The sequence below is a fragment of the Lethenteron reissneri genome, chromosome 9 (assembly GCF_015708825.2).
Source record: "Lethenteron reissneri isolate LAM-NWPU_2019-01 chromosome 9, ASM1570882v1, whole genome shotgun sequence".
NCBI classification, from domain to species: domain Eukaryota; kingdom Metazoa; phylum Chordata; class Hyperoartia; order Petromyzontiformes; family Petromyzontidae; genus Lethenteron; species Lethenteron reissneri.
In genome coordinates this window covers 3,705,422-3,732,387 of record NC_083787.1, presented here as the reverse complement: position 1 = coordinate 3,732,387, position 26,966 = coordinate 3,705,422, and the positions used below count along the sequence as shown (strand labels likewise).

Here is a 26,966-nt window from a genome sequence, read left to right as displayed (position 1 = left end):
CAAGTGCTGTTCGCGAGCATATATGAAGGCCGGTACGGCACACGAGAGGGTGGGTGGCCAGCACCACGCCCGGCCGCCTTTGTCTCCCCAGTGAGAATGTTCACACACCGCACCAGGTACTCATTTGAGGCTGAGTCGACCTAGGGGAGGCCCAGGACCGGTTCAGAAAATCGTCACTCGTGTTGGCCGTGAGCGGGAATCCAACTCTGGTAGCCGAGTTCGTAGCGCAACGCGCTAACCGCTACACTCCACACACACACGCGCACACTCTCGACATGCACACACGCACACACGCACACACTTTCCACATGCACTACACGCACACACTCTCCACACGCACACACAGGGGCGGATTAAGATTGTGTTGGCCTATGGGCTACAGGTACTGTGAGGCCCCCAGTAATATTTTCAAAAGGAAAAAAAATTAAATAAAAATACAATGTATTTTTTGCAAGGCTAACAACAAATCAAATTCAGCATTCACCAACGAAATAACTTTTTCACTTCATCTCTGGAGGCCATCCGGCTGGCAGAAGCCCCTGGGCTTGCAGCCCCTCAAGCCTCGTGCCTTAATCCGGCCCTGTGCACACAACGTACACACGCGTGCCTAGCCATACGTACCAACGCAGCCAAGAATACCCAGGCAAGACGAATTAATTTAAGATAGCTCATATTTAATTCAAGCGCGAAACACATTAATCACGAGAGGGCATGTTTTTCTCTCTCTCTCTCCCCCTCGCTCTCCGGTCTCATCCTACGGAATGGCCAGACATGACCTTATATTTGAGGCTTATGCCTCACCCGTTATTGTACAAAGAATCATTTCATTATGCGTAATGAGCTACTAATTGAAGCTTCATCTCTCGCGCTCATCTCTACAATGGGAGATTGAGGAGTCGGGAGTGCGCTCACGAGAGCGGGCGTCACTCGCTGGTATGGCTTTGCCTCTGCCGTGGTGCCGAGATGTGCATTCGCTCGCCTGGTATGCAGGAGGATCATGGGTTCGTTCCCGACCCTGACACATGCTGTATATTTGGAGTTTGAATGTCTCTCTCCGCGTGGTTCGCGTGGATTTTTTTTTCTCTGGGTCCTCCGGTTTTCCCTCCCCACATTTAAAAATCAACATCACGTGTTTCGAGTATTTTTTTGGCTGCTATGAATGTCCACACGATGGTCAGCCACTTCTTCCAGCTATCATTTGTGACCAGGTCGTTTCTGCAAAAAAGACCTACGTAGCTCGGTGGGTCTTACCTGGTACAAATACATCTTGACGTTCTCGTGCCACAAAGCAAATGCACAACCGGGTATGGATGTGCTGGAATTGTCCTCTTCAGGGCTTCTTTGTTGTTGTTGTCCTCGCGATGTTGTGATATTGTGTGCGATGGTGGGCAAATCACGTGCGTGAATAGATGACCCTATGGTAAACCACCCACTTAGGGAAGAAGATAGGGTACAATTCCACAGGATTATTATACACGGGCGTACCGTGTACTCGAGTGGTAGTGCCTTACGCCGATCGTTCTCACTCCAAGCCAGCCCATAGCAGCAGCAGCAGCAGCGTTCCGGAAAATATCGAGTGTGCAATGAAACCCCGGCGACATTTCAGGCTTTCCAAACTTCAGTCCTCATTAAGCCACCACGGTCACGTCTCCTCTGCGTTCAAACACAAAATTAAGACGCCACACGATGCACACGCCTGATGATGATGATGGTGGTGGCTAAAATGTATACACAACGCCGATTCGAATTAAGATAGAGTCGTAATTCATCGGATTGCGTGCAGCGTCTCACCACTTAATTTTCTATTTGAGCTGAAACTCGGGTGCAGGTGAGAGGGGTCGTGGTGATCCGCGGTGAGTTTTGGGGAAAGTCTGGGTTCACCGGGCGCTGCTGATTGTGATCGTTTCAGACTCTCTCGTGATTCCTACCAGGCAAGCATAAAAGTCAATGAGACGGAGCCGATGTAATCAGCAGAATAAATTACGATCCTGTTGATTAAGCGAAACACTTTATTAAGCTGCTTCCAATCAAAACTGTAAACGTGGCTAATAAAAAAAACTCCATATTCTAGAGTCCGCTGAATTCCGCTGTGAAGTTTGAACGACGATTTTTAAAAATAAATATTACGAGAAAACTTTTTAACGCATCGTGCTCTGAGCCTCATCCTAATAGTAATGTTCTTCGTTGACTCAGCAAAGCCTCGCTGAGCCTTAAAGCTCCTTTTCATGAGGGTCCTGCATTGCTTGCGAAGTTTGGCCAATTTCATTGACGATCATGGTTTTTTTTGGCTTCTTGCAGGAGGCAGAGTAAGTGGATCAACCCACTGTCTACCTACCCGACCCACCCACCAACACGAGGGGACAACTCTCAAACCTCCACACAGATGGATTTCACCGACCCCGCTTGCTGTACTGCCATCTTCCGGCCACCTCGCAACACGCGGGGTTTTCGTGAGCTTAGCAAATGTGTGTGATTCACGAACGAATCGCCCCTTCAAGCACTGGATCACGGCAGGTGTGGCTGTTGATCACCTTGACTGAAATGGCATCAACGCGACTTTGACCGACAGTGTTTGGAAAGTAAAGGAAGTCGTCTTTCACCTTAATTTGTTTAACCAGGCGCGAACTCACGAGACCAGAGTAAGTGTCGCTTGCCAGAGTGACCTTTGGTCAAGGCGCAGCCCTGAAAGTGCTCTCTCAAACCACTGCTGGTGGAAAGGCCTCCACTGGAGGGATCTCTAGAAAGCCGTGCTACATGTCACTTTTGTTCGGCCTACTTATTCCACCCTGGGACAGCTGTCTTGAATCCGGTGGGAGTACCCAAACTTGACTCCATCATCTCGCGACCTACAATTCAACTGTGCTCGTGTCGTGACGGGTGCTGCAAGATCTGTTCGTGTCCGTCCCTTGCTCGCCGAGCTGCAGTGGCTTCCGGTTGGCGAACGAAAACATTACGAGGTCGCGCTCATTGCACCCAAAGTGCTTGCCACAAATGAACCACAATACCTTGTTGATTTCGTCAACGAGCATACGCCATCATCACGCGACACTCCGGTCATCCTCGCAGGAGCGGCTTTTGGCTGGACATCGAACAAAAACGGTCACCGCATCGCGCGCATTCATATGCGCTTGTGCGGCCGTCTGGAACGCTCTTCCATCCGATATTAGGAAGTCACCGGAGCTACGCATTGTTTAAACCACCTAGAATTCTAGATTGAAAATTGCATTTCTTTAGAACTGCTTCTTCTGTCTAGTTTGTTGTCCTTCCCCCGCACCTCCGATTGGCACGGTTGGCTTACGTACGGTGCGAAAGAAGCTCAGCATAGGATCGAGGTGGCAGAGGGATTCAAGAAACAAAGAGGCGACATTTGGATTTCAAGAAACAGCGCGTTAACCATTACACGAACGGCAGCATCCCAGCTAGCGATGTATTTCCATCCCTGCAAACAAAAAAGAAATCGCACAATCGCAGAGGCAGCAAGCAGCATAACGCCAGCGTGTCGTGCCTGCCAGTTTGAACGCATATATTAATGCGTTCGTCCGAGCATGTTTTATGCATGCATGTAGGCAATAGCCAAGCATGCATTATGCATGCGTGTGCACGCGCCACGCGCAGTGTAAGTGTATGGCGTAATGTAAGCAATCATTTATTAATACGCTTTTTGTTTGGCTGTGAAGCACGCATAGGCTCCATCCGTGCCTCACAAGAGGTTCAATTAAGCCGCGTGCACGTCATTATGAAGGGGAGGGGAGGAGGGGCGAGGTGGGTGTTTTATGCGAAAGGCAAACACGAGCTGATATTTTAATACGGCATTTTACACTCTTTCTGGAATGTTTAAATAACTACCCATTCTCCCAGTACAACCACAGGATGCGCAGTAGATGCTCGCGCTAGGCATGAAATCATGGATACGGTTCAGCGACGTGTTCATCCACTGCTGGATGAGCTGAATTGTTCCGCACGCCTTTGTCGGTTATTCTGGTCGGTGGGTCTGGTGAAGGATGGTGCCGAGGGTCAGACACCGTTGTTGTTAGCCGCGGCTGGGACTCGAACTCAGCTCGCCAGGTTGACAGTGCAGTGTGCTATCCACCACGCACCTCCGTTCCCTGACAGTTACGTGGGAATGTTTTCACATTCGCACGCGCAACGATGCGTGGCATAATTGATTAATTAATATCGTTTATTAAGCCTTGTAATCGCTGCGTGTAACAAAACAAAATCGATACTGTTAGATTGGTATGTTGTACGGACTCACGTGACTCCGGCAGCCGCTAGAGGCCACTGCATTCACCACGATTTATCAAACAATTTGTATATGAAGAACATATATATACAATAGCTTGCATGGACTCTTGCCGATGAATCACGACCATCGAATCGAATCGCCGCGAGGTGGTGGTGGTGGTGATGATGATGAATGGTTACTGCCGCGAATTACCACGTCCATGCTCGTCTGGCTTAGTTGTTCTGAGCCACTGGTGGAAGTTCCACATCCCTATGGCCGAAAGAGCAGTCGTTGCGACCGGTTGCAAACTGCATCTGATCAGTTACGCACCGTGTTAGACAATTGACACTCGTCCGTCACCCACGGGATATTTGTGTTTGATATTTCTCTCTGCGCGTGACATCGGCAACACGCGCGGTACGCGTTGGCGAGCGGTGACCCGACGTTTTAACCGCGTGTTCTACCCATCTCCGATGTCCATCTGTAAAAATACAAAAAATAGCATTCTTTGTGAATGCTATTAATCTCTTAGCTCTGTTGTGTGTTTTCTAACCCCCTCCCCCCGCAATAAAGTGAGAGCCGGGTTCACATTCATGAAACCCTCGCCCGCACGCACTGCCCTGATGTTGTGTGTACGCAGTCCTTGCCCTTCACCTTAAAGGTCAAGGCGTCTATGACGGATCGTTTAAACTTGGCACCTGTAGGCGGGGCTGAGACAAGGTGGTGTGTGTGTTCATGCGCGCGCGCGTGTGTGCAGGTGTAGGCATATATATATTTCCACACACACACACACATCTCTTACACGTGTGATATCACACACAGTCGCTCACTCGTCTGTCTGACCGAGTAAAAGGTGGCTCTTGCTGAGACATCGGACGCTACGTGGAACCATGAAACTTCTGGCGTTACTTCTCTTAGCTGAATTTTGCTCTGGTGAGTTTCACGTCCAGCACACCGGTGTGTCAAGTGCGTTACGCAGCGGCGTGGAGTGGCGTCTGGTAGCGTTTGAACCTCAGTTCCTGACGTTATCTCCACGACACACGTGGCAACAGCACGCGGGCCGATCTCCTCGGATCGTGAGATCGGAGCTGGGAAGCAAAGTTGGGGGTCGAGCGCATGGGTGCCCTGTGTCGTCGGTGCGAGGCTGTCAGATGTGCGCAGTGTCACCCCCTCGTGTGCGTGAATGGGGTTTTCTCCGGGTTGTCCGGTGACCTTCCACATGGAAGCCAAATGCTCATGAATACTTACTTCCCAAACATGTCGATACAGGATCCCCCTTGAAAAGAGTCTTGGGACTCACCAAGATGTTACTGGATTAACGGCTTGATTGCCAAACTATTGTAGCCGTACGCGTATGCCACGATGCGTTCATACAGAGCAAAGGATGTGCGCTTATCGTACTTACACGTAGATATCCCCCCTTGGGAAATTATAACTTTATAGGAACATCAATTTAACACCGGGGGTATGTGCATTATTTAATCCTCCCACTTGTCGGAAATGCTCCGTGAAGTCTCATTTAATTTTTACTCCGTAAAAAAAGCAAACTCGAGCTCGGCTTAGACGTGTCGAGTGGTGGCGCAGTTCTGTAGCCGTCGTTAGCGCGCGGAGCTGCGAACCTAGGCTACCTGAGTTCGATTTCTGACCACGGCTTACATGAGTAGGCAGTGGTATCTCAATCGATCTTGTGTCTGCGCACGAGGTTAATTCAGCCGTAAATGAGTACTCGTTCCTGGCACGATTGTGTAAATTTTCGAGGGATACAAAGATGGTGCATTGTCTTTGAGTTGTGCGCCTTTTGGCGTCATCTGGTCCAACACCATGTGAGACGAGGCTCTAAGAAAAGCTGTCTCGGGTGTGGACTAATCAATTTCAAGGACAGTGCATACATTATCAGAGTTGTGTTTTTTGTTTGCATTCCGACCGCAGGTATTGTGGTCAATGCAAACATGATTCCTTGTAAAAAAAAAGGTGTCAGTTTTGTTGCCAGATAAAAGGGTAAAAAAACTATTATGGGATACAAAGGTGTCCGGGCGCAGTGCTGGGCACACCAACCCATCATGCACTGTTCCTGCCTTAATAAGTGCACGCTTCCAGCAGTCTGTATGGCTCTAACGGGAAATCTTTGTGTCTGTGCACACTCGTGTTGTGTGCGTGTGTGTGGAGTGAACACGTGTCAGGAAGGGTAGTGCAGCGGTTCGCGCACTGCGCTACGAACCCAGCGAACCGAGTTGGATTCCCGCTGACGGCCACCAATAGTGACGATTATCTGAACCGGTCCTGGGCCTACCCGAGGTCGACTCAGCCTCAAATGAGTACCTGGTGCGGTGTGTAAGCATCGCCACTGGGGAGACAAAGGCGGTCGGGAGTGGTTCTGGCCACCCACCCCCCTCGTGTGCCGTGCCGGCCTTCCATAGGTGCTACTCGCTAACAGCGCTTGATGCGAGAGGCAAACACGACCTGTGTCCATTAAGGCTATTACGCGGTGTCTTTGTCTTTGCAGTCAGCACACAGACCGTGCAGTGGGTGGACCACTGCTACACCGGCTCTGGGACCGGATACCGGGGACTCCAGACGTTGACTGCATCGGGCCACCAGTGCCAGACCTGGGCCAGCAAAACCCCGCACCTGCACGCGTACACACCAGAAGGTATCTTCCCGACGTTCATCTCCCCCAACCCCCACGTGCTTGGGGCTTCTGCCGATGCCTGTCGCACTGGCGATGTATGGCTATGCGGGTTTTTTTTGTGTTGAACCGCGTGTTTAACAAGAAGGCTTTCGCGAACCACATGAGCAAAGGCCGATGACTGCTGGGTATTTTTGTTTACGACATTGGCAACTGCACGATGCTGCTTGCTGTCAACTGCCAGCGAAGACTTCCATACGCAATTGCTAAAATGCTGTCGAATTTTCTCCAACACATGAGGTTGTTGACACAGCAATACATTGGCAACGTTGGTTCACGTGACAACTCTATAAATTGTCCGTGTCGGGTGGAGGAGGGTGTATGACACAAATTTCCACTCACGCGAACTGACCTCGAAAAATCAACTGTGAATTGCACGGCGTGTTGTTTAGCACGCTGTCCGACGTTTCGCTCCACATCCTGGGAGGGCACTGGATTTTGAGCAGCTCACTTTCCGTTGCCAGTCGCTGTTGCTAATGCTGCTTGTGTTGTTGTCGCCAGTTCTTGCGTGAACCAAACAGAGAACATGCATGTATGTACGTCCATAATACAGTTTTTTTTGGGTTAGATCGCGTAAATATATAAATGTGTCGTTAAACCCGCCACCACCCCCCCACTGCCAATTAGTAAGGATTGTCACGGAAACAGAACGTGCCAAATCGTTACTAGTACAGCACACCGGTGCGTTGGAGAGCAAAGCCACGACATTTACAATCTGATTTCGATTTAAAGCTTTCGTGACTTCAGGCTGCTACAAATTTCCAAATGTTAAGCCACTTCGTTGAGCAATCATTTGTGGCCAGGTGGCTTATTAACACATTCCTGCGGAGGGAGCTGGTAGGAACGTTGGGTTGCTCGGTCAATGGCCAGGGTCAAAGGCGGCGTGGTGTATTCCGCAAATATGGCCGGCTGTGAGGGTGGGCACAAGCCGGCGTGAGTAGGTTAGACGTTGAGTTATATAAGGGCACCACGGGGTGACCAGCCCATCCCCACCCAGCCCCACCCAGCCCAACCCTCCCACCCCCACCCAGCCTCACCATCCCCACCCAGCCCTTCCTCACCCTCCCCACCCAGCCCCTCCCCACCCTCCCCTCTCCACCCAGCCCCACCCCTCCCATTTTTGGATTCACGACGGACGGACGGACACAATAATCCCCTGTGGGCTGGTGTAACCAGGAGGTTCCTACCAGTAAAAAACAGCTATATAGCTCAGTGGGCCCTACCTGGTAAAAAAAATAATAATGTTCGCGCACACTGAAGAGCGCGGTGAAGAATGGTTAAACACCGCACCTTCCCCCCAGCATTAGACCGGTGCAATTGCAGTCCTATTATTCTGTTAATTATAATATACTTATCACATACACATTCTGCAGAAAAAAAAAGTTCACCAAACAACAGGAGATATCTGTCAGAAGGACGCAACTGCGGAACACGGCACAGAGAGTGTGTGGGCAGGGATCACAGTGATGGAAATAAATGTGGATTTTACATGGTTGTTTTAAATGAGACCTCATTTCAAGATGCCACCGTACAGAAATAGTGGGCATATTTACTTTATAGAGAGTGGCAGGCAGTCAGTCATAGGCATGCGGACTAAGGTCTTGAGCCTGGACTAGGAAAATGGAGGATGGAGTCAACATAATTAATGACTTTCTCTCAGTCGGAGTATATCGCAGGCGTATTATAAGCTTGTCCACAATGGAATCGCAATTGCTTTAATTATCTCTCGTAATATTTTACGAGATTTCCTCTGTGCACAGCACATTGCTATGCTGTAAAATTAACATTCTACCACAAGAGGTGTACAACCTCTAAATCATAACAACATGACATTTGACCCATTGATACATGCCTTACTCTTTATGCCTAACAATTTTAATTAAATCCGGTGAATTTTCTATCTAGTAATCTCTCACGATGACTGCGAATGTCACTCTTTTTGTTGATACTAATTGTGATGGGACAGGTGGCCGGCGGAAGCAGTGAGTCATATCCTGGTTTCAAATGTATCGCCAATTCCGCAGGTCCCCGGGTTCACACCCTCATCACAGCTGCGCTTACGAATGTTTGCTTTTGCGAGACCAAGATTAGAGGGCCGCTTGTCCTTGATCGAGGTGTAAGGTGATATACCGTCTGCCGATGACAACCGCTCCTTCATCGCCACCGCCCTTCGATCCCATTAGCCGTTCCGCCGCTGCCAAAGAGGATGCATGCTCGTCTGAGTTTGCATCTTCGGCGTCGCTCTCTTGTGAACGTGCAAAAGGCATTTGCGTCGTAAGGATCGGAACAAACAAAGTGTCCTGGCCTCGATGTTAAGACGTGACCTCCGCCGACTGCCTGTCTCAGTGATGCTGCTGGAGGCGAGAGCGCACCACACACAAAGGCTTCGTGTGGATCCTTATTCTATGAAATGTGGGTTTAAACAAATTATGTATTCAGATTTTCGAAGGACAATTTTGGATACTTTTCGATTTTTCGGATTATATTATATATGTGTGTGTGTGTGTCTGCACGCCAGCAAAACTGATGCAATCGGATGCCACGTCACCATCTTTGGTGTAAAAAACGGATCAGCGATGTCAAATCTGTGGAGTCACCTGCAGTTTTGTATCAATCCGGTACAAATATTTGTTCCTGGCCGTCCAAAATGTCGTATCTAGGCTTTGCTTTAGGATATTTCTGATCCACCAGTAAATCCAGAGCACATTCCTATACTCTGCATATCTATGGCACATATATGCTGTCGGTCATACATTTTAGGGTACGTATTGATGACCCATATATGTGTGTGCGCATTAGGTCACTTGGCACAACAGTTAAAGCGGCAGTTGTCTTATCGCGTAGTCTCATTCGCACATGTAGAATGCATGGTCCACGTAAAGTACAAGACTTTCGAAACGGCTCATTTGCATCAGCATTATTATTCACAATAAGAGGTTTGGTAAAATGATCTCATTTTGCCAACCATGCAATGTCCACATGCTGCCGCGAATATTAACATGGATAATTAATTTAGAAGCGGGGGGGTGGGGGGGGATTCAAACATGTGTGCGTCGTTGCACCCGAGCGAGACCGTCATCCACCACCAGCTACCTCCTAACTTCACCCACCTACTCGAGTTAAGACACAGGGCCATAGGTGGAGGTTGACTTCTATATTTGGGGGGGGGGGGCGAGGGAAGGGATAGGGGTTCGCTTTGTCCCTAACATTAGGAATCGCGAATGCATATAATATATATTTTTATTTTTATTTTAAAATACTGAAAATAAGTTAATAAAGGTGTCCCGTTTCCCCCCCCCCCCACGCGAACTCTGCCCATGCACTGGGCCCTAATTCATGCAGCGAGCGATTCTTTTTGGCCATAACGATAGCTCCTTTTTTATTTCTTTCTCACGTAAAACGAAAATCGGAACCCATTCCACATTTTCTTCGCGCATTCATCTGCGGCTCGCTGCGCACCGAAACACTCAACCCGACGTGGGCCATTCCACAGTTGTCAGCGTTGAGTTGTTCAGTAGAATGAAGGCGGTGCGGCTGGATAAGAGCAGGAGGAGAGCCTTTGGCGGTGCCCAGACAGGTCTTTTTTTGTTTGGCTCGCGATAAAAGTGTGGAATATTTCGCGGAATTACGCTGATCACGCTCAAAAGGAGGTGCACGACCCACGTGTTTGAGTCGCTCCTAGAGCAGTGGTTCTTAACCTTCGCTGCAGCCTGAAACCCTTTGATTCTCAATCGTTAAACTATTTATAACGTGAATTAATTCATAGGTTTGATGAAACGAAGTAGTTGTACTTACGTGCCCGTGATTTACCCTCTAAAAAAATCTGGCCATGTCTCTTACCCCCATAAAGGGCATCTCGCACCGCCAGGGGGTGCGTGCACCCCAGGTTAAGAACCACCACTGTCCCAGAGGGACGTGGTGTCTACAGTTGTTCTCAGCCTTGATCGATCCACCGCTGGATGTACGCGTGCCTTTCCAAACCGTCATCATCGCCCAACAGTCTCCGCGATGTAACGATCTCGTGGAGCAGCCTGAACGCGAGCCGATGGTTGTTTCTTCTCTGCCTGTGGTTGGTGTCCTCTCCTTGGATTCCCACAAAACCATCGCCTAGTCTCGACCACTGGGGCCATAGTCTCTCCTCGCCCTGAGGCTGGCGAGGAAGATTGTGGCCGACTCCTCCCACCCCGGACACTCTCTGTTCCAGCTACTCCCCTCCGGCAGAAGGCTGCGGTCCATCAGGACCAAAACCTCACGACACAAACACAGTTTCTTCCCATCCACTGCTGGTCTCTTCAACAAGGCCAGGGGCTCAAACTGACTTTAACGCTCAAACTGACTTTAACACAATATCTGCACAATCACACCCTGCCATATTTGCACTATGTTACCCTATTTGCATTTTTGCAATTGTATATTGTATATTATAGCTATTGTATATTTTAGACTTTATTTTATTAAATTTTTACATACTTTAGCTCCTTAGTACTAGTTAGACTTGTACCTTTAGTATAGTTAGACTTGTAAACCACTTATTTAAGATTCCTAAATGTTGAATGTATGCACCTCCCGGCCAAAGTAAATTCCTTGTCTGTGCGAACTTTCATGGCGAATAAAACCATTTCTGATTCTGATTTCTGATTCTGATTTCTGATTCTGATTTTGCCCTGCCCCGGGCAGCCCACGCGCTCCACTGAAGCCAACATGATGGTTCCGAACGTGCACACGTTCGCTAATCCGAATGTTCATATTTCCGTCTCTTATTCAATGCAAACGCATTTGCACACTCTTCATATTTTGTGAAATCTTCTTTGTCGGTGTCCCCGTTTCTGATTCACGTGTCGACATCCAACCTCATTCTTTAAATGCGTCTCAATGGAACTTCAAAATTCTGCTTTAAAATATGCATCACATCACGTTTTATCTCTTAATGTTGGGGCCCTGGATTTTATTGTTTTGAATTTGAATCACATGCATAATGCATTGCTTTCTTAACCCAGAACTCCCTTGAGAAATAGGTTTTTGATCTCAACAGATTGACCTCAATTCAATACTACTAATTGTGTTGCATACCTCCCTGATGTGATCTAGATTCGTACCGCGTGCTGTTCGACTTGATGTCGGACGTTTCGTTCCGTATCATGGGAGCTGGGGGAAAACGTGGGACATCATGCGGAACAGCGCACGGCACAGCCCGTACAATGCGACCTGATTCATGTCTTCATCTTTATTGACTGCTCCCTGGTCTTCCAGGATTTCCGGAGGCTGGTCTGGAGAACAATTACTGCAGGAATCCGGACTCGGACCCCAATGGACCCTGGTGCATCACTCAGGATCCCAACGTCTTGTGGGAGTACTGCGCCTTGCAGCGCTGCGCATCTGGTACGCTCACACTGCATTGTTACACGATTGCGATTGACAGAGCACCTCGATGCTTTGTCTACGCAACGGACATGCATCCCGCGATGCTGTACAACATGGCAGGATGTGTGCATTACAACTTTAACGGAGTCATATAATTAAAGCGCGTTAATGTGCTGTCTCTTTGATTTGAAAGAGAAGAGTGGAGAGTCACAGGCAGATGTGAGGAGGAAGGTGTAAAGCCTTAAGCGGAACAGTGGCAGAGAGTTTGGCAGCATCGGTGGTTGAGGTAGGAGGTTCCGGGCTACAGGGGCAGCAGAGGAGAAGGAGCGACCTCCCGCTGGGTAAAACTTGACTGAGATTGAGATGGAAGGTAGATGCAGGAGAGTGGATGGATGGCAGTCGAGTGAGATTGGCGGAGGGAGGTAGGAGAATGCATGGAGGGGAGAAGCAGATGAAAGGGGAGAGGTAGGCATCAATGAGTCCGTGTAAGATCGTGTAAAAAAAGGGCGGTGATCCTGGACTGCATCGTGAGCCAGTGGAGAGATTGGGATATGAAGACGATGTGACCCCACGCCACGCGCATTCACTCATACCTGCAAAGATCCCCCTCGTAGTCTTTAACAGACTGTTGGGGCATATGCTATGAGCGAGCACCTATGAAGCCGGCACGGTATACGAGGGGGTGGGTGTCCAGCACCACGCTGGAGATATGAGGCCCAGGACCGATTCAGATAATATCATCGTCACTGTTGTTGCCCATGAGCGGGAATCGAACTCGGGTAGCCGGGTTCGTAGTGCAACGCGCTAACTGCTACACTACGGCTCCCCGTTCATACCTGCACACGCACTCAGATACACATGTCTAAGTGTGCGTGCACCTCCAATTTCAATTCCGCTTGGCTCTAAAAAGTGGGAATTCGATGCCCGTTTATTAAGGCCGTGTGGTATCATCCAGCGGTGGTAACGGATGGTATCCTTGACCACCGCAAATAGAAACATTCCACTGGCCAACTACATACACAGCATGCCACGTTCACTGAACTGCTAAGACCAAGGAACAGTCAAGCAGTCCACGCAGTTAGTTATTTTGTTCATTATTGCATAATGCCTCCAGTTGAGTAAGGCGCATGAGTCAACATTTTGACACCGTAAGTCGTTCGTGTGGTCATGTAAGAACAAATAAATGGCGTGCAACAGCCAGGTGCTAATTGCTCCACAGAGGTGCATAAATAGATTTGACAGTCCCAGGAACAAGGTCGCCTCTAAAAATAAGACGATCGCGCGTGATCATTTTCCCACGGCGTTTGCTGTGGGGCATTCGCACGCACCGCTCCCAAAGGCCAGGGCAAGTTCGGCTTTGCGGGTGCCGAGCGTTGACAGGGTTGGTCCTCAGCCAGGTACCGAATGAAGTGAGTCGGACTCAAATATTTGAGCGGAGACACGGAACTAAACTCTGCTTATATACAGGATGCGCTCTCGCACATCGTCTTTCGTACAGGTTAATAGCAGCTGGTTGAAGATGTAATTTGAGATTTGTTATCCACTCAATTGTCTGTTCAGACGCAGAGTGGATCTCCTCCGTTCCCCCTTTAAAGGAGCGAAGACATCAGCTGCAGCGGTGGTTTGGAATTCGTGGCCGCACTCGCAGGCCGCCGAATCTTGGATGTTCCAATTTGTGCATCGGGTGGCCGCATCGGTTATCACCCACAATGATTCACAACGCGTTTACGAGTTAGGATACCATTAAGGGCACGTCTTGGAGGTCGTGTGTTTGCCGTGCTGCGGCTGCTGCGGTATCTGGCACAGGGGCTTAGACAGCGTTGGCGACGCGTCTTGCGGCATCGGCAGTTTTGCCCACCGTGACATCTGCACCCTGCCGATACAGATTTTCATCTGCGGTTTGAGTTGACTCGCAAGGGAGGGGGCCGGGTCACGTTCGGACACCCTCGAGTGCTCAGCGAGGGGCGGGAGTTGAAGCGGCAACTCGGACGAATAGCGCAGAGTGCGAACCACTAATCACTGCCACGTGCACGCGCAGGCACGCACGCACGCGCACCCATTACGCGCATTCCAAGTAACAAAAGATCCCGATAGCTAATTAACACGGAGACGCGTATAGATGTACACCGTGGCACCAACGACTGCCATTATCAGACTCGGTGAATTAATGAGGGTGAAGTTAGTGCTCGCAGTCAGGCCCAATTGTGTTGCTTTATCGGCGGCGGAGACGCTGCTCGTTTGTTGGCTTCGTCTACGCGTCGTTGTGTTGCGAAACGAGCGATGGCGAGAGTGAGATGAGATGGGGAACATAGACAGAGAGTAGGGAGAGAGGAGGTAGAGAGGGGGTAGAGAGAGAGGGGGTAGAGAGAGAGGGGGTAGAGAGAGAGGGGAAGGGGAAGAAAGACTTTGACTTTTAAACAACTTTAATTGCCGCCAGCAGCAAAAGCACTGGAGGCGATTTCAATATGAAATACACAAAGTCACCAGCAAACAAAGAAAACAAACGTTACAAATCGTTACAAATCCATGCGCTGTGGTGCTGAAAGCACCGCGCACAATACAAAAGAAAAGTCACGTGGTGGTGGTGGTCATCGCGCACGCCACGGTGACGAGCGAGCGCTTCAGAAGGTGAACACGAGGGTGCCGTCCACGCTGGTGCAGAGAGGGGCCGTTCCAGCTCCCCAGCGTTCGAAGAAGACGTGCACATCACCGACGTGTGTGTGGTATGCATGCTCCAGCCGGAGCCGCGCCTTGAGCAGGCCTCTGAACACTGGAAGAAAGAGGAGAGCAGAGAGTGCAATCTTTCGTGAAATATTTCATTTAAACAGGGGGGGGGGGGGGGCACATGAAGCAAAGCATTAAAAAAACCGAAAAAAACCCAGAAATGATGAACGAAGCAAAGTGCCGACTACACCGAGCATCTTCTTGTTTCCTCTGATCGTGAAAAAAGAAGAGAGAGAGGCACGGAGCGAGGCGATGTTTCGAGGTTGTAGGGCTGGCCTGTAAGCGTCCGCTCGTCACTCGGGGGCCCGACTCGTCAGCGTGAACAACGAAGGGGCCGTGGTAACCCCCCGTGCACGTCACCGGCCTGCTCGTGATAATGAGCACACGCCGCGCGTCAGTCAACGTGCAATCCCTGTGGTCATGTCGCGTTTCGCAGACGCGGCTGCCCGAGTGTGGAACTTCCCCGTAGGCTTCCATGCCTCTTCCCGCCCCGGAGATGTTGTGCCTGGCGGATCCCCACTGGCGGGGTGTAGCACGGACCCAGCAGCACCACACCCTGTCTGACGTCACCACCCTGCCTGATGCCACCCTGTCTGACGTCACCACCCTGCCTGACATCACCCTGCCTGACGCCACCCTGCCAGATGATACCACCCTGCCTGACGTCACCACCCTGCCTGACTGCCCAGACACCACCGCATCGCCACTGACAAAGTGGGAACCTCAAAAGCGTTGAGCGGTCGACATTCGTTGGGACCCGGGATTCGCAATAATTCAATGTAGAGCCCTTCTTGCGTGCGAAACAAACAACAACAACAAAACCCTCTCATGCAATTACTACGCATGCGGCCAATTAATAACGCAGTCTAATAGAATAGGCGGCCGAGTTAACGATCCACAAATTAAAATAGCTCTCGTTGGCTGAGTCATCAATATATATACGGGCGCAGCGTATATGGACCCACTTTGCTGGCAGGGCTTTAATTGCTTTCTAGCCGAGCTGCTCCAATTACTTTCAATTAGAGCCAAGCGTTTCCCCCTCTACATTCAACTAAAGCAGCACTTTGCAGACCCCCATGCCCCCCCCCCTCTCCACACCACCCCCCACCACCCCCGCCCTTCGCCCTATTCCAAGCCGCAGTCCCAACGATTTGACCCGACCGAGGAGATGGTTCTGTCACGTTCATATTTCGTTTTTGCGGCAGCGGCGGCGGTGGTGGTGATAATACAATTATTATTATTATTAGGTTAAATTTGTATTGCGCCCCTTCATCGGCCTTTTCAAAGCAGTAAAACACTCGGCTTGAATATAACTCGTGATGCCAATTTATGAAAAGTACTAAAATAACTGCTAAACTTTATTTTCTGAATTAAATAATAGTTGAATAAACGGACGCGTATGAATAAGTTTAAAGACCGTGGTTAAATTTTTTTTACTACGCAGACTCAAAGATGCCGAGATCTCGTAGAGTAGAGTTCCAGATTGTGGGGGCTACGCGGGGAACGACTCTCTCGCCCATGCCCATCGACCGAAACCTCTCGCGACCTGGGAAAGCACGGAGGAGATGTCCATCGCCTCCCTGGCCCCCCCTCCCAGATCTTAGAGACCTTTAGGGGACAAATGGGTACAATGTGTCTCTGAGGTAGGCTGGGGTGAGATGGTTGAGAGATGTGTATCTTAAACGAAACGTTGTACCGTGTGAAACTGGAAGCCAGTGCAGAGAGTGATGGCTAAACTTAAACTGCTGTTAATATCTACGTGTACATTTATTTACCAAGAAGTGCATTTATTACAAGAACAGATATGTCATATAAATGTGTTTACCCAGGCGCGAGTGGTAATGCAGTGGTCAGTGCACTCATAACAGAGATATGTATAATCAGGTGACGTTTCAGGCCATGGACCATGCAGAGCAGAAGGGAAAAAACAGCAGTGACGCACTGACGTCGAGACCGTACTTTACAAAGTGGGTCATTGATCAAGTGCGATCGATGATGGCGAGCTGTGGCACTGTAGTTAGCGGCACTGTGCCGTGAACCCAGCGCCCCGAGTTCCATCGTAGCGCGTCGCTCATGTCAGCGATGGGCCATATCTGTGCCACCCCTCCAATGCCCCCTTCACCAACTCGCGCTGAGCAGCGTGCCACTCTATCATAAAAACAACCCCCGTGGCCGGCACGCCGTAGGGAGGCCCTCATCCAGCAGCGGGTCGACAAAGGGCTGAACATATATATGTATTTTATCTCGTGAGAAAGGTTTTCGCGGAGCCTTAAAAGTTCTTCGTCTTCGTATTGATCGCCTCGATTGACTTGTGCGGCCAAAAAACGATGTCGAGTATTTTCTACACGTGGAGAGACAGTGAATTGCCCTGAGAAGACCGACGCAGAGTAGGAGAAGACGCTCAAACTTTGCACGTAAAGGTTGGCAGCCTGCTTACTGCGCTACATCTGACTACTTCCTGCAGGTAGATGACTTGGGTATGTATGTACTGTATATGGAACTTCTTTCACACCGTACGTAGCCAACCGTGCTAATCGGAGGTGCGGGGGGAAAGGACAACAAACTAAACACAAAAAGCAGTTGTAACGAAATGACTTTTAAATATAGATCATTTAAAAGTGCATAGCTCCACTGGCTTACTAATATCGGAAGGAAGAGCGTTCCAGACGGCCGCAGAAGCACATCTGAAAGTGCTCGATGCGGTGACCACCGCCTTTGTTCGATGGCGAGCCAAAAGTCGCTGCGAGGATGACCGGACAATGGGTTCTCAGTACGATCCACCAATCCTGCCCCCAACGTGCTACATTACAGGCGTGCGATACCACACTCGCTCATGGCCAAACCATCATCAATGCACCCGATCTGATTGGATCTCGGAAATTAAACAGGCCTGAGCCTTGGTTAGTCCTTGTGTAGTGTCAATGATTCGGAGACAAGGTTTGTAGGAGGCACCTTCTTTATTATCAATGTTCACGGTCTCGTCCACACACTCTTCACAGTCGCTTAGCCGAGCCTGTACACAACACTAGCCGTCTAACACTGACTGAGACAGCCAACAACTATCCTGCAGCGCAATGTCTAGCGAAGACGGCGGCGACGAGATGACAGCGACGACGAGACGAGTCCACTCCCAGAACCGGCAGCCCTGAGCCCCCCGCTCTCCACCTCCTTTTATGCTCCTGGCGCGGCCTGGCCCCGCCCTGACCGCGTCTCCCTTCTCGAACCCGCCAGCAGGTTGCAGGGGCCTCCAGATGGGGTCCTCCGTGACCCTTGCCCTAGTTCCTCCGCTCTGCCAACACAGAGTGCACACCCTCACCGGTGTGTGCACTGTCTGTCCACCACAGTTGCCGCTGGTGTCCACCAGCCGGCGCCATTGCACTACACTTGTGTTGAGTAGTTCCTGACGTACGCACTCGGAGACGGAGGTAAGTTAAGGGCTTTCGCCAGGGTTTATTAAAGCTGTTACAATATTACACAGCAAGGTACACAACTCCCAGGGGCTAGGGGTCCTACTCTGAATCTGGGTCCCTGCCGGCTAGCTCCGGTCTCTCTCTCTCGTGTCGGATCGTGGACTCTGCCGACTCCACCGAGCGGAGAGAGAAGCACCTCTACGGCTACCACCGGCTTCTCCCCAGACTCCCTATTCGATCCCTCTCTCTACCCCTGGTCCCCTCTTCACCCTGTTTACTTTACCTGTTCCCACAGTGACCCCGCTTACGTCACGGGGTCTCCCTTAAGTACCCTAGGAGACGTGACGTCATCGCACTGAACGGCACACCTGACGTCACGTCCCCATTTTACTCCTCTACACTTGTATGGAGACCTGCTTGGGAATGTCACGTGCTGGTAACTTGGGCTGAGGGATGGCCAGAAGATAACAGAAGATAACAGTGCAGAAGTGGATTCTTGAATGAATCTGTGATGAACTTTGAGTTTCACGCCCTTGTGTATGCGAGGCATTTTTATTCCACGTACTCCAGTTTCCTATTGCTTGCCATATACGCGATATTGTGATTGGCCTCCTTGAAATATGCTTTCTCGGATAAATAAGGCACATTGTTATAAATATATACACACACACACGGTATAAATACACACAAACATGAGATTTTGCATTGAAGTGGTAATTACATTTTTGCCATCTGGTCTGAGGGAATTATCATAAATTAATACAAATCCAGTTATTTAATGATCATGTGTACGTTAACCATACGAAAACTAATATTTGGAATTAATAGCCGCATACAAATGAAAATTCACAATTTTGCTGGAACTGGAATTATCTGCTTCAATTGCCATTTATTTTTAAACAATCCACTAAGTTGTTCCAAAGTAACTAATGAAAATACGTGCATTTTCCAAATTCTCGTTTATTATGTTTTCTGTTCTTCACTTTCTCTGACAACGTGTAAACTTGCATAGAAAGCTCGAATTCGTATGCGCTTGCAGTGGCAGTTATTGCTTTAACTTTTAAATAAACATGGGTGCTAGTGTCAAACAAGCATGATGAATGCGTTTTGTCGGGAGCGCCTGGGTTAAGCCAGGGCTATGTGCGTCGCAACATTTCCAACTGCCGGCTGCAATTACGTGTGAGCTGGACAATGCCACCAATTCATCTTGCATGCATACATAGGCACGTACATACTCACCGTCACTTTATATACAGCCCTTTGTCAATCTACTGCTGGATGAAGGCCTCCACACACCGTTGGCTGTCCATAGGGGCTGTTTGAGCACGATTCAGCATGTTGGTCCGTGTGGTTTGGTAAACGGGTGGTCCGTGACTCGTTCATTCAGATATCACTTGCCACTTGTGCTAGCCGTGACCGGTAAGCGTAGTCAGGATTTCGGGCTTCGTAGCGCAGTGCATGAACCACTGCGCCACCGCTTACCCTCCCTCCCCCCCGTAACTGTGCCGTTTATTTATTTATTTGATAACTATTGCCGCCTTCTGGAGTTTGATAATAGCAGTATTTAATTATCGAGTTGTACGGCGTGTTGTTCGGTATGATGTCCAACGTTTTCATCCACGCGCAGGAAGCTTCTTCATGCTGTGCCTGAATAAGCCCCCAGCATGTGGAGTGAAACGTCGTTGGGGGTACAAGTCAAAAGTACACCAGAAAGTGGCTCAAACAGTAAAGCCTAAAGTAGGATTCAAGGTGCTTCACGCATCGGTAACGGCCCCTTTTCCAATTTATAATCGCCGCACAACCATACCATTGCATGAAATGCAATTTGATATGAATTACCGAAACGGAGTTCAACATTCGCGCAATTCAATTTAATTTGAACGTATTTTTTTTGTATCGCCAGTGCGTCACTGCCGCCCGAAGCCCCGCGTATTTTTGTTGAGATTTTTGCTGTTGTTTTTTTTTCATTTTGATGATCGAGGGCCGAGTTGCGCGGGTACTGCCGGCTCGAAGGGTAAACGCAGGGACTCGTTTAAGAAAAAAAAAATCGGCAAAGCCTCATAAGCGAGAACCACGCCGGCAGGATCTATTGGAACACTTATGTGGATTCGAACTCTTGAAAATATTAATAATTATCTCTCAAGGCTCGGTTGGGGGTTAGTGTGGGCAGCAGGGTGAAGAATTAGCAGTGTTGAGTGTGACCCATTTGTAAACTTACGAGTTTCATTTTATCATCAAACCGCATGCCCCATAGCTTTACATTTCGGGGCTTGTGTTGGTAGCAAGCAGATTAATAAGAAGAGAACCCAAGCTGTGATCAGTGCTCACTACAGGCAGTGCCAAAGGGAAACTTTTTAAAGATAGTATGTTTTAAGTTTAACATTTATACTGTATTCTCCGGATTGTGATGCATCGTGTCTTCCTGTATTATGTAAAAGTTGAGGATCCGTCTTATGATGTGGTAGGCGTGCGTGTAAGACCAGCTTTGTACAAGTTTATGGACTTCGAGCGCGTGTGGGGCACGTCCTACTTTCCCCAGGGTCTTATAATCCAGATACTGCTATATAGTGTGTATCTATTTAAGGATGTGTCGCCATGTATTTGTTATTTCAGTTTTTTGACAAACGTTTTTCAAGCAGAAGCAGTTGTTGAAGTCGTGTGTTTTTTGGGAACAAGGCTAAATGTAGTCATTATGAATAACCAATCAGCCATGATAATAATGAAATATTTCAATCAGAAATTGTATCAATTAATGCATTTTCCAAGAAGTGTCATAAATAACTGAAAATGAATTAAAATGTCCACGTTCATTAGGTGAGTTATACTTTATAGCTTTAAAATCCCGCCAAAATGAATCTCACAATTACGCGCAGCAATCACACGGGGAAACTTTTAATAGCGCAATTAAATACCTTAACGTGCTTATCTTAATTGACTCAAGCTTTACTTATAATTGTTGTTCTTACAAAAACATATTTTTTTATAAAAACATCACACTTTTGATGTTTTTCTTTTGTTTTTACGAGCCAGAAAAGCGTTGTGTCACTGTGAATGGACATATTTATTTTTATTCTTAGGATTGCACTGTTGGGAAATTGCTGTTAGCGAGTGCTTGTGGTGGCCAGCATAACACAGTGAAGGGGCATAGGGATCACCACCACCACCACCATGCCCTGCCACACCTTTGCCTCCATGAAGCTGATGTTGACGACGCTGTACCAGGCACTCATTTAAAGCTGGAGCAATGTATGAGATGCCCTTTGGCAGATGATCCATACACAACTTGACACTAATGGTGTGTACCATGACCACTATGGCACTACTCTCCCATAACTGACACACACACACACAAAACAACAACAACAACGATCAACTATTTAGCCTTATAGATTGTTGGCACAAGTCCCGTTAACGAGCACCTGTCAAAGCTGGCATGGGGGTAGTGTGTGTGTCTGCCTGGGCCGTGTTTGTCTCTCCAGTTATGATGTCCGCACACCATTGCAGGTATGCAATTAAGACTGTGTCAACTCAGAAGAGAGCCAGAATAGGTTCCGATGCTGCGTGCTATTGACGTTATCCGTGGCCAGTAATTTCAAGTCAGTTGGCTTGAACGATCGTGCAATGCACAAACCACTATGTCGCTGTATCCCTACCCACGCAGCCTGAGTTAAATCGTAATTTATTATTGTCCTGTGACAAAAATTAATAATCATTGTTCACTGCATATCCGGATATTGCCCGTGTGGTTATGTAACAAACTGCATGACTAATGAGAAAGTATTGGATGTCTGGGTGGCTATGAATAAACCATAAGGTCTTTCCCGAGTGGCTGACAAGGGATAATGTCTGTCTCAAGGTACCGAGCCAACAACCTCTTGTACGTTCCTGAGTTCATGAGCACAGTTGAAAGGTCAGAATTTTAATGTTCTGACCAAAGTTGTAAATTGGATAAATGTATTAATGTCTTTGGTCACAGCACAAAGACAACGTTCCGTAATTAGTTTTAATTTTTCCATTGAAATTCATCACTCAGCTCTGGGAGTAAAATGATTAGCTGGTTGTATTGCTATGAATTTACAGCTAATATACACACTTACCACTAAACGAGCATTGTGCTATACACACACACGACTTTCCACTTTAAGCCCACCTTTTAAAAAAAAAAGAGTAATTTGGCATTTTTTTTAATACGCATGCATATATGGAGCTTACGTGGCAACTTAATAATTAAAAAGTGAAGTTCGCATTAAATGCCATGTAAGGATAAACATTATTTCAGACGGTGGAGTGAAGATATAAAAATTGTTTCATACAGATATGGGCCTTTATCTAAACAAACTTTTCCTCAAATAATTATTATTTTCTCAGGTTAACTTTGAACGGGCAATAGTCATACTTATATGCAAAAGTGATGTCATTATTTGTCCCCTTGGTGATTTTATGTAAACCGTCACAATTCTGGCCCACGATTCGATTGTATAATTGATTTAATTTGGTCTCGTTTGTACGGTCTCCTTTGAATTATCTGTCAATTGTAGGGGGTTTCCGTCTTATTTGTTGCACGAGCCTAAAATAGCATTTACATATCATACTGCTATACACAAAAAACTAATCTATGCCTCGAGTTTCCTGGCCAACTGCTGGCCGGGATTTTCTCCACCCCAACAAAACTCTGCTGCTAGCCGGGTAACTGTCTAAACGGGAATTTTCCGTGTAACAAACAAACGATTGAATTGAAATGGCAGAAGAAGTTTGTAAGACACGTGTAGTGTACTAATTCAGAGACGCTAGGAGGAGGCGTTATTCCTCTTGTTAATTCCGGCTCTCACAGCCATCGGCGATAACTCCATACCGGGACAGCCAACATGCTTCCAGACCCACAGCTTGAAGAGGTGAAGACCACGACGACAGAAGCATGACGAGTTCCATTCCCGATTGCAGCAGCCCCGACTGGGGGTCGGAGCTCGCCTTTTATTCTCCCCAACGCGGCCAGGCTCCGCCCTCACGCACGCCCCCTTCTGGATTACCCAGAAGGCTCCGGGCTTGGCCCACGGGTCCAAGTGGTAGAACGGGCTGCTAGCCCTAATCCCATTGGCTACCAATCACCCAGCGCCACGCGCTACAGTGACTCATTTAATGTCACTGCGCATGCAATAGGCAGTGATAGCAAAGAGGTGGAGTAGCGAATCAGGGATAATCTAAACAACATAAAAACTCACAATATTTATGATCTTGACATTTTATTATTACTACATAAAATAGTAGATTACCTTTTAGTGCTCCGAGTACATGATTGTGAGAAGAGTATTAATATGACAGCTGTCTCTTTATGTTCTGTTGCAGAGCGATATGTTAGCTAATTTAACATGTATGTTTAGTACATTTTAACTAATTAATTCTTACATGAATAATGCGATGCAATTATCCTGAAAGTAAGATTCATTTTAATGTACGACTCATTACATATTGTATACACTTGATATTTTGTCCTGAATGATCTCCACAATTTTTCTTTATAACCCATAATAACGCCTGACAAAACAGAAACATTTGTAGCAAGCCTGGTTTTGCTTAATCACATCCTGGATGAGGCTTTATAGAAGGCTGCGAAGATGATGCCTAACTCAAAAAAATACGTGGAGAGACACACCAACTTATTCATATTCTTTGTTATTTCGGTAAAGTCACGTAGAAGGGAAATAATAAAATAATAAAAATGTAAAACAATATTATTCCCCTTCTACGTGACTTTACCGAAAGAACCAAGAATATGAATCCCTGCAGTGACGAAAGCTTTAAATCAAAATTTAGATACACGCTTGTTAATTTAGTGATGCTCAAGTCGGTATTTGGCCCGGTGGTGCAGAGGTGGGAACGCACAACTCACAATGGGGAGGATTTAAGTTGATATCCCAGTGAGAGGTTGACTCAGCCCTTCATTGTTCTGGGGGTCGATAAAATTCGTACTACTTTGTGGGCTACTCAACAACCATTGTCACATGGAAAGACCCCGCAATGGGAACGTATCATTTCCACGACTGCCTCAGGTCTGCGATCAGGAGGCAAGCACCTCTCCCATTCGCTTGCGTGGGAAGCCGCTGTTTTTTTTATTCACTCATATGGCCACTTCATAATTCGAGGCACCGCTTAAGCGCGTGAACCATAATTGGGATCGTTGAGAGATTTCTTTAAAAAAGAAACACGCACATTTTTTCCGACGAACTTTGGCAGACGTTCTCCAGCGCTACGGTGAGCTGCACACGCCCAACTACCCACTGGGCCACTACCCGAGCAGCACCACCCTGCAATGGACGCTGCGGAGCGAGGGGCCGCGCATTCAGATCACCTTCCTGGACTTCGACCTGGAGGCCGACGGCAACTGCGTCTACGACAGCCTCAAGGTGAGCGCTCCCTCCCGCTCACGCACGACGATTGGGCCAAACGCCGCCAAATGTCACTGGGTTGGTCGGGATGTTTGGTTCTAGATTTGAAGCTTTCGTGACTGCAAGGATTCATATTCTTAGGGTTTTTCGGTAAAGTCACGTAGGTGAAAAATTAAAATTAATAAAAGTAAACTTGATACAGCTATCGTGCTGTGACGGTTCCACCTGAAGACGGAAGCTTGTGTTGCCTCCGAAACGTCGTGACTTTTATTTTATATTTATTTAACTTTTATTAATTGTAATTTTTCACCTACGTGACTCTACCGAAAAAACCTAAGAATATGGGATGTTTGATGGTTCGCTGATTTCATTCTTCGGTGTCGCCGGTGTGGCTATGGAGAATTTTTAAAAAAACGTCGTGCTTGACTCACAAGATTGTCACGTTTACAAAGACAGCATTGATTACGTGCCAATGGAATTGGTCACCTTCTGACCAATAACCTCCGATCAGCACGATAAGCACGGTCGGCTTAGTAGGGTTGCGAAAGAAAGTCAACATTCATGCAATCGACGGTTTAACACGTAGGCTTTCGCGACCAATATTATTCTGGCAAATTGCCCGATGATGCTGGATGCAATTACGAGCGAAACGTCGTACTCAAATTGTAAATGTTGTGGTTTCACGCTTCAACACACCGGTGTGGGGCTAAAGCAGTGAACTATTTGTCTTTTGTCAACGTGACGCTTTTTTACTGATTGGCCGTGTCGGGTGGTGGAGGGTTACGACACATTTATAAATAACGCGATCTAAACCCAAAAACGTTGATTGTGAATGCAATCGACGTTCCTCGCCGGTGGCTTAAGAATGTCCGTGACAACAAAATAATCAACATCAACGAAGGGTGACGCCTCGCTCGGCACTGCCCTGAGTTTCATCAGGTTATGAACTCGCAAATCGAGTGAGGCCACCTCGGTTCACTGTCACATCACCAAATGGCAAAGCGTGGGTACATTCGCATTAACTTTGTCATTTTGGCCAGGCTACTATTAATATGCTAATGATTTCAAACTTCAAACAAATCTATTTCCGTGGGATTCAGCAGACTTGTGTTTGGATGGGCTACTTTTAATCCGTTAATTATTTCACGAACTTCTCTTCAAAGAAGGTACATTTGTAAGGGACTTGATTTAAATGTATGCGTCGTGTGCTTGGCTATCGAGTTACGTTTTTTTTATTACAATTTAGTTTTCAGGTTGCATTATATTGACAAACTCAACACATTTATCCACAACACCGTGGTCTTAAAATAAAAATATAAAATAGGTGACGTTGAAGGCAGTGGCCGTTTTTCAAAGCTTTATAAATCATTTGCGTCATCCGTGTGCTTTGAAAAAAGAAATATTTCCAAAACGTCACTTATTAAATATATTTTTTGTTCTTTTAAGACCGCAGTGCCATTGACGAATGTGGTTTTTTTAGTTAATTGTACTTGGGCACTCCGTGATCTCTACATAATGTGTCTCTATATTAGCCGTGCTGGTCCTGTGGGTTCGTAATTGAGTGTAGTTTGTAGCATCGTTTAAATATTTACTTATTATTGACACTGTGAAGCCAAGTCGTGGCTATCAGACCTCGACATTGGCATTTAGCTCGTGAACATATTGCCACGAGCAAGAATAGAATTGATAATGTGGCGTGCCAAGCAGCACTCTGTTAAAACCACACTAATTATCTGCGTTGGCAGTGGCGCACAAGCACCTGTAGCCTCCTGTCGATGGGCTGTGAAGAAGGGGCACTGTCCAAAACATCACCTACCTTTACACGTTCCCTTTTGAGGCCACAGTGTTATTAACGAATGTCTTTCGTTTTTTTGTTAGTTTAAAATAAATCCATTTCACTGGCCCTTCAACAGACTTCAATGTCAGTGCGCTACTTTTAACGTTGTTATTTTTTTTTTACAAAGTAATGTTTCCCCTTATAACGGCACGAGTCAAGATGATCATCAGTCAAGAATATATATTGCATATATAAAGTACGATAGTTCCTGCTGTTTCTAATGTCTGCTTAACCATTGCACATAGGTGGCATGTAATGGGATCACGTGAGCTCTGCAGCCACTTGTGCCCGCTACAATAACTACAGTGTAAAAAAAAAAGTCTAATCTTAAATATCAGCG

General features: G+C 47.6%; 1 protein-coding gene across 1 annotated transcript in view; it reads left to right on the top strand.

Moving 5' to 3' along the window:
• Nucleotides 1–5,000: 5,000 nt before the first annotated feature.
• The window catches only part of LOC133340437 (plasminogen-like), an 86,082-nt gene continuing 64,116 nt past the window's right edge, over nucleotides 5,001–26,966 (top strand). Inside the window, exons 1-4 of the mRNA XM_061548663.1 lie at nucleotides 5,001–5,158; nucleotides 6,729–6,875; nucleotides 12,162–12,290; nucleotides 24,638–24,807. Coding sequence (XP_061404647.1) covers nucleotides 5,116–5,158; nucleotides 6,729–6,875; nucleotides 12,162–12,290; nucleotides 24,638–24,807 — 489 coding nt within the window. The 5' untranslated portion in view covers nucleotides 5,001–5,115. The remainder of the gene's footprint in view (nucleotides 5,159–6,728; nucleotides 6,876–12,161; nucleotides 12,291–24,637; nucleotides 24,808–26,966) is intronic.